The sequence below is a fragment of the Urocitellus parryii genome, chromosome 11 (genome assembly GCF_045843805.1).
Source record: "Urocitellus parryii isolate mUroPar1 chromosome 11, mUroPar1.hap1, whole genome shotgun sequence".
Classification (NCBI taxonomy): domain Eukaryota; kingdom Metazoa; phylum Chordata; class Mammalia; order Rodentia; family Sciuridae; genus Urocitellus; species Urocitellus parryii.
The window spans coordinates 71226402-71234474 of record NC_135541.1 but is presented as its reverse complement, the minus strand read 5'-3'; the positions used below and the strand labels follow the sequence as shown (position 1 = coordinate 71234474).

The following is an 8073-nucleotide window of genomic DNA, read 5'->3' as shown; positions in this document are numbered from 1 at the left end:
CCTGCGCCGCCCCCGCCGCCCCACGTGCGCGGTGGTCCCCCCGAGCGCACGTTTCTGGCTTTCCCTATTTTTCTTTTTTGGTAACCTCCCAGTCTTTCTTTCTCTCTATCCCTACCTTTTGCGTCAGGGGGAAAAAAAGTTGTGTCGAAAGTGTCCACCGATTACCACCTCCCCACTGTCCTTCCTTTACCCCCGCCCCACTTTCTTCTTCTCCTCCTTTTTTTTTTTCTCCCCCGAGCGGCGGCAACGTTGTTTAGTGTTTATTTTCTTTTACGATCAATAGCTTTTTCTTGGTCCGGGCGGTTACTCAACGGCGGAACGGCGTGGACCTCATGTAGAAATGACAACAATGGAAGGGGCCAGCGGGTCGAGTTTTGGAATAGACACGATTTTGTCCAGTGCCAGTTCTGGCAGTCCCGGCATGATGAATGGAGATTTCCGCCCGCTCGGCGAGGCGAGGACCGCGGATTTTAGGAGTCAGGCTACCCCGTCTCCCTGTTCGGAGATTGATACCGTAGGAACGGCACCTTCTTCTCCTATCTCGGTCACCATGGAGGCCCCGGAGCCGCATCTCGTAGCAGACGGGCCCCAGCATCACCACCATCTCCATCACAGCCAACAGCCGCCGCCGCCAGCCCCGGCCCCGACGCAAAGTTTGCAGCCTTCGCCCCAACAGCAACCGCCGCCGCCGCCGCAGCAACAACAGCCAGCAGCCCAGCAGCTGGGCTCGGCCGCCTCGGCCCCCAGGACTTCCACCTCTTCTTTTTTAATTAAGGACATCTTGGGCGACAGTAAACCTCTGGCGGCGTGTGCACCCTACAGCACTAGTGTCTCCTCTCCCCACCACACCCCGAAGCAGGAGAGCAATGCAGCGCACGAGAGCTTTAGGCCAAAGCTCGAGCAGGAGGACAGCAAAACCAAACTCGACAAGCGAGAAGATTCCCAGAGCGACATCAAATGCCACGGTGAGTCGCGCCGCCCCAGCTGCCGTCTGCTTCTTCTCCTGGTTCCCTTCTTCCCTTCAGCTTCCAGCGAATCTCCAATGGGGAATTATTCCGGGAGATTGTTGGGCGATTGGGCGATGGTCAAAGAATGCAAACTGGAGAGAGGCCTGGGCGAGCCATTAAGAGAAGCTACCGAAGTTGTGTTTATTGTTACATTTTTACCTCTTAACCTTTACCGCCATCCAGTTTCTTTCTTCGTTTTACTTAATTTTAATGTATTGGGAGAGGGCCACGACGAGGAGGTCTGACGGGAAATACTTTTCCTTGACAAAAGGGACCATCTTGAGTTTTTTTTTTTTTTCTTTTCTTTTCTTTTCTGGTTGAGACCTTGGGAATGGGAGTGGGGGGTGAGATGGGAGACACAAACTATTTAGCTAGCGTGGAGTCTAGGGGTGTGATCACAACCTGATGTTTATTCTTTAATGCAAATGATTCCCCCACACCCCCCCCCCCGCATATTTTCTAAACACCATCACAGGAATTATCAGATTCGAGGAAGGAAAAATTTCCGTTTTGATTAACAGGACAATTTGGGATTCATACAAGGAAGCCAGTAAAGATTCATAATCATTTTTTAAAAACACCCTTTTTGCCCAGTGGTCCCAACAAAATTCTGTATCCTCAGTAAAATTTTTGGCCCCTTACAAGTAATAGGGAGGTATTTTTTAAAAAGAATTTATGGAATTGAATTTGTCCATTTTTGTAAAATCAGATGACAATGGAAATTGTCTTTCAACTCCCTTTCTCCATTTTCTCCTCGGACAATGTCATAAGAAGGTGTTCTGATCTTTACATGGTAAGAGTTTTAACATACCCGGGGAGTACTTTTTTTACCTTACTGATAAGTTATTTATTATTATTAATCTTTGGTTCTTTGGCAAAGATAAGTGCTGACTGGAAGATAGGATATGGGCTTCTCATTTTACTATTATAGTATTAGCATAATAGTGCCCTAAACAGATGTACAGTCTGGTCTGGCGATTTTTCGTGCACCAACCTCCCCAGTGGGTCAATTAGAGAGATTATTGTTCTTCCTGCAGGGAAGATCAAGGAGCGCTGCACAAACGGGTACAAACAGAGAGGGATTGACATATCGATTTCCCAGCATTTCAGTAAAAAACCAAAGTTGACAAATAGAATCCGGAAATCTCTGCACTGTCACCTGGATGGGCTCAATGATTTTGAGTTCAGCTCCGTGTCGGGGCAACAAATTTTTCCAAAGCTTTCAAAGACCCAGTACAGGCAGCTGCAGAAAGCTTGATTCCAACATTTCCCAGGTGCATCTGAAAAAGAGAAATATGTGCCTGTAACTCCCAGTTAACAGAAAAAAAGTTAAACAAACAAGCAAAAAGTGTCCTCTTCTAAAAAAAAAAAATCCACATAAAAGACTCTTTGGAAAGAACTAAATTAGAAAAGTGGTCCTGGTGAAAACAATTAAAAAAATGGACAGGGTCCTCCCCTACCCCATCAAGGAAAACAGAAACAAAAAGTCTTTTATTGAGAATTATTTTTTAAACTATTAACTTCCAATCAGAAGATTTTTTTTTAGAAGAAGAAGGGTTCTTTTAGAAGAACCCCTTTAAAAGAACCCTTTTAGGATATCTCTCCACAGGGCCCAAGAGTCCCCAGCCAGAAAACAATCCTCTTCCGATACCCTGGCTCAGACCCAAGTATATGTGTGTGAGGGTAGTGGCAGAGTGTAGTCCCCTGAGACCAGTGGTTGTCTTGGGAATGTGAAAGTGTGTGCCAGGAGGATACTCCACCCTTTCCTATTTCAAGCTTACTTACATGGCTGTGTCTGGGTTTCTATTGTAGGAACAAAGGAGGAAGGAGACCGAGAGATTACAAGTAGCCGTGAGAGTCCCCCTGTGAGAGCCAAGAAGCCTCGAAAAGCCAGGACAGCTTTCTCTGACCACCAGCTTAATCAATTGGAGCGTAGCTTTGAGCGGCAGAAGTACCTGAGTGTTCAGGACCGCATGGATCTGGCAGCTGCACTCAACCTTACTGACACCCAAGTCAAGACTTGGTATCAGAACCGAAGGTAAGGCAGGCTCTTTGAGGAGCAGAGATGTCTGCCCAGGTCATAAACATTGCACCAATCTTCTTCCTTCCTGCCCTCTGGAGACTAGGGACTGAGAGTCAGAGAGCCTACTGTGGGTGAGTAGGTGTTTTCAGACTAGGGGTAGGGATTAGCCAAATCTCCAAGGTGAGAGAGACCTTAAGGCAGCTGGAATTGGGCAATTGTGCACTTCTAAGTATCTTAACAGGTGCTACTTTCCCTTGGAAACCTGAGCTGCTGGAATTCCCCACACTTTATCCCCAAATCAATCAAGCCACACCTTCTCAAATTGAGACATCTGTGCAGCTGACACTCAGGCCCAGAGAGCCTGTATGCGTGGTGCACCCCTTGGGCCTGCCCCAGGCTGGTTCCAAATGTCTGTAGTCGGCAACATGGCCCAGCCATTGTGGTCCCCACAGAGCTGTCCCACCAGTCTTGGCTTAAATGTGAGGTGGTTGGGAGAGCCAGGGTTACAGCCTTAAGCCTTGGTCCTGCATCTCCTCAGAGATTAGGAGAGTCCAGCTGGGTTAGAATTGGGTTTACAGCCCCAGGCTGGAGAATCAGGCAGTTGGCCAGGCGTCTAGACTGGGTGTCTGTCCCCTATACTGGCTGCCTCCACTGTCTCAATAGGGAGAAAGGGTGCCACAGAGCCTGCCCAGCCCTGCTGCATTTTTAGAAAGGAAATTAAGAAAGCAGCTGGCTGTGCTTGCAAGGTCCTGAACTATAGGACTGAACCTGGGCAGTCTGAGACGAGGTTATTCTGTGTTTCCAAGCCTGGCGCTCATCTCCCTTGTCTCTCCCCCTCCTTTTCTCTCGTTTGTGTTCTAATCGTCCATAAGTGCGGTTGGAAATGCCCATCCAGTTGTCATCTTTACCATAATTTTCTGTCTCATTACATACGGATTCAGCCACCCTAATTCTGTCGGAAAACATTAGTGTCATTTGTAGCCAATTTAAAATGGGCGACATGTTTATTAATTTGGTTGGAGCTGCTGGGTATGGACGGCCCACCAGCCTTACGTTCCTTCATAAGGCATTTGAGCCAAGGGCCTGCTCCTGTCTTCTTCCTAAAGGGGGGTGTAGATGGGGGAGGGAGGAGACCAAGAAAAACTGATCACAGGTTTTAATTGTTACTTGCCCCAGAGGAGGAAGTGTCTTGAAATGCATCTCCCCACCCCAAAGGCCAGGAGGTACTGTCCTCCTGGGAGAGCCCTCTCTCAAACGAATTCCGATTTGAAACCTTGTCTCCTTCCTTGCCCTAAATCCCCTACTCACTGTAAGGATCTGTCAGGCTGATAAGAGAATTGTCTCCACAGGCCTGGGGAAAGAGAGGAGCTGGGGTCTGAGGCCCAGGAGAGACTCTGTCCCTTTGTTTACAGTTTTGGTTACTTCTTTCTCCGTGGGGAGGGGGAGAGGCTGAGAGCAGACACTTTGGATTTATTGGGGGAGCACTTTGAAAGAGAATTAAGGGAGGAGGGGGAAGAGTGTGGAAAGAGGTGGTCTCCTTTGGTCTTCAGGAAAGTTTCAGGAAGTAGCCACAGTATGAGGGGGACAAGTAGAGCAAAGGGACAGGAAAAGGCAGCAAAGCTTATAGGATTTCATCTTCCAGTGTCTCAGACTCTGAGGGTGTAGTTTACAAAATTGGCTTTGGGTTTGAGTCCTCTTGTGAGCTAGGTGGGGGCAGGAGATGCACATTCCCAGTTCCAGAGCTCTCCAAGTCTCCCTACTGGGTGAGAGAAAAGGAGAAGATGGGAGAGGACCAGGGAATGGGTCGGGCCTCTGTGCCTGGTGCCTGGACCATGTCCACAGCCGCCTCTGAGTGCATGTGCACCTGCTTTCTTTCAGGACCAAATGGAAAAGGCAGACTGCGGTGGGCCTGGAGCTGCTGGCAGAGGCAGGGAACTACTCAGCGCTGCAGAGGATGTTTCCTTCACCTTATTTCTATCACCCAAGTCTGCTGGGCAGCATGGACAGTACGACAGCCGCGGCAGCTGCAGCTGCCATGTACAGCAGCATGTACCGGACTCCTCCAGCACCCCATCCCCAGCTGCAGCGGCCCCTGGTACCCCGAGTGCTCATTCATGGCCTGGGACCCGGGGGACAACCAGCCCTCAATCCCTTGTCCAACCCCATCCCAGGCACCCCACATCCCCGGTGAAGAAGGAGGGAAGGCTCTACAATCCCTCCCAATCCCCGACCTGACCTGGACAGCTGCCCCACCTCTTCCCGCATCAGACCTTCCTTGCAGCGGACACTGGGAGGCAGAGGAGTAAGAGAGGAAGATACTCACCTATGGGCCAGGGTCCCCAAAGAGGAGCCAGCTTTCTGCTCTCCATCCCAACCCCCCAGAGGCAGGGCTGGAAAGCTCCCCCACAGCAGTGTGACTGGTGAAAACGCTGACCCCACACAAAGTGCAACCAGTAAGTGAAAACATCAACAAAAACAAAACCTCAAGTTCTTTTTAAAAAAACGACTTTAGGGACAAGCAGGAGGGAGGGAGGGGGGAGGGCTAAAAAGGGAAGAAAGAAGGGCATGGAGAGGAACTGTAGGGGCAGAGAGAATTGTAGGTGGACAGACAGCCTCAAATATCCAGGCAGAGGGTGTTGCCATGGACATTCATCTGCCCCAGAGAAAAGAGGAGGGTGACTGAGAACTTTGCACTGATTTCTCATGACCTTTTTTCTTTTGGAAAAGTGGCATGCTCCATAATATGAAAAAAAAAAATTGTACATTTGAAAGACTGAGTGATAAGTGATATATCATATTTATTATATGTTGTCCAAAAAAGAGTCACTTATATACGTTAGTAAAAACATGATTTTTTTCTTTTCATGTCTTTTTGATTCAGTAAAATAAATGCTTAGACAAAAAATATAGATTTTTTTGTGATTGAAAATTACAAAAATAAAGTTTATCTTTTTTTAACAAGTGATGAAATCCCAGGGAGCTGATTTTACTAAAGCAGAAAATTATGATGAAATGCGCGACTAGGAAAAAACAAATTCCTTCCCGAATATTGGGAATTTTCAAAATCTGTAAGACCTTGGTGTGGCTGGTGTAAAACCAGTCCCATTTTTTCACGCTGGTCTCTTCCGAGCCATTATTTGCTTTATGTGAGCGCCTTTCTTTTTAGGTGGATGGTTTCAGAGCGGCCGGTGAGGCCACGGGAGAAGTCTGTGCTCGCGGGCTGTTGGAGCTGGCTAAGTAGGCGTCCAACTTCCCCTGCCGCCCCTGCTGCCTGGAGGCCTCTGGTTGACCGCGTGTTGGGACCCCTCTGTCTGCCCCTCCCCCTTCTCCTAGGGGTCTTCCTAGGGCGGCGCGGGTCCCAGCGCTGGGCAGCGACGCCGGCAGGGCTGGGCAGCGGGCGGACGCTCCGCCGGCCTCGCAGCTGTTCTGCCGCCCGCGGCTGGGCGCCCGCGCGGCCCGGACAGCCTGTGAGCGGGAGGCTGCAGGGCGAGCAATTAGGACACCCCAGGGGACGCGGGGAGGCCCAGCTAACAAACCCTCGTCACGGCTTTGATCCTTGCCTTCTCAGTCCCCGGCGGCGGGCGTCCAGCCCCCATCTCCACGAGGATCCGCTTGTCCTAGCGAGTTCTCTGCGCTTCGATGCCTCAACGGGGAACTGTGGTTGAGGCAGGCTACTAAAACGTTTTATCCGCGCCCCTGAAACGTCCGGGACCCCAAAAGAGAGATCTTGCCCAGATTGTGGAGGAGACCCGCTGCCGGCTTGCGGGGTGTGTGTGTGTGTGTGTGTGTGTGTGTGTGTGTGTGTGTGTGAAAAATATTCGTAGCACCCCGGCCAGGGCTTGACTTTCGACCGCAGTCTCCCTAAACCAGGCTGATTCCCCACCAAGCCCAGCTTTCAGGAACCGCGTGAAGGCAAACTGAAGCGTACAGCTATTGAGCGTCTCCCACTCCTCTCCAGCCCTGAGGTCACTTTCTGAGAAGCCAGAAAGTCGGATCCCCTTATCTGAGTATCCTCACATCTGTATCCTCGCTCCTGCCCTAGTGTAGTGACAAAGGGTAAGACAACTAAAACACATCTAGACCTGGCCTCCAACTTTCTCTGATGCTTAAATCTTCTTAGATTTTAAAACATTGTTTTTCTTTTAAACAAGGTGGAATGGTGTGGGAATGTAAATTGAGGAGTGCAGGGAAGGAAGAAGGAAAGAAAAAGGTGAAATCCGGGAGGAAATTGCCTCGGGCGCCTTGATTAAACCTTGGGTAATTAGGGAGTGGTTTGCAGATTTCTCTCCAGCTCATCAATTTGCTTTAAAAAACGGTCCTGGTCTTCTTTGATTCTAACAAAAGGGTTTGGCCTATCCCTTCTCATTTTTTCCCTGCTGAGCTGGGACAAACTCAGACAGCTGGACTTGGCTGGAAACTGGGCACCACTATGTCCAGTGGGGATGCCCAATGCCTGGGTACTCAGCAGACTCTCCTTGTTCCATTTTAGCTGTGCTTGGGTTGGATTTTTAAAATAGAGTTTCATCAGTTAGCAATGATTTGCCCAGGCCTAAAAGGGCACTTTCTGAGGCTTCTCGCTGCACTGGGTATGGGTCTGGTCAGCTCTGGATACAAGGAGAACCTGGGAGAGTACAACATTTACACCTGAGAATGACCTCAGGTCCAGGTGGGGGAAAACACAAAACAAACTTACAAATGAGGCAAGGCTATAACACCTATTTGCTGCCAGAAGCCCACCACTCACTCTGAGGCAGCCCACTGGTGCTTCACTTTCAACACTGAACTTGTACTCTCTAAGTGGTCAGTTCATGGGGAAGCATTGTGCCTCCAGAGAGCAAGGTTTTGCAATTGACTTCATATTCCACCGCTGCTAGTAATTATTCTGCATATATTAGAGTTCCCCCCACCCAATTTACTTCTCCTCAAAGTCATGTTTTCTTACACCTCTTATGTAATGCAGCTGAAAGTGTCAATCCCCCTTTTCTGAATTTGTTTGGGTTACTTGCTGTTGCATGCAAATTGGAAAATTCAATGTGGGGGAGA

The 8073-nt window shown here is 49.3% G+C and overlaps 1 protein-coding gene across 1 annotated transcript; it reads left to right on the top strand.

The window, feature by feature from the left end:
- The first annotated feature begins 340 nt into the window (after positions 1-340).
- Positions 341-5221, top strand: Barhl2 (BarH like homeobox 2). The gene is made up of 3 exons (XM_026409980.2): positions 341-965; positions 2820-3045; positions 4909-5221. Exons 1-3 carry the CDS (start codon positions 341-343, stop codon positions 5219-5221), a joined length of 1164 nt encoding a protein of 387 aa, XP_026265765.1.
- Positions 5222-8073: the final 2852 nt, after the last annotated feature.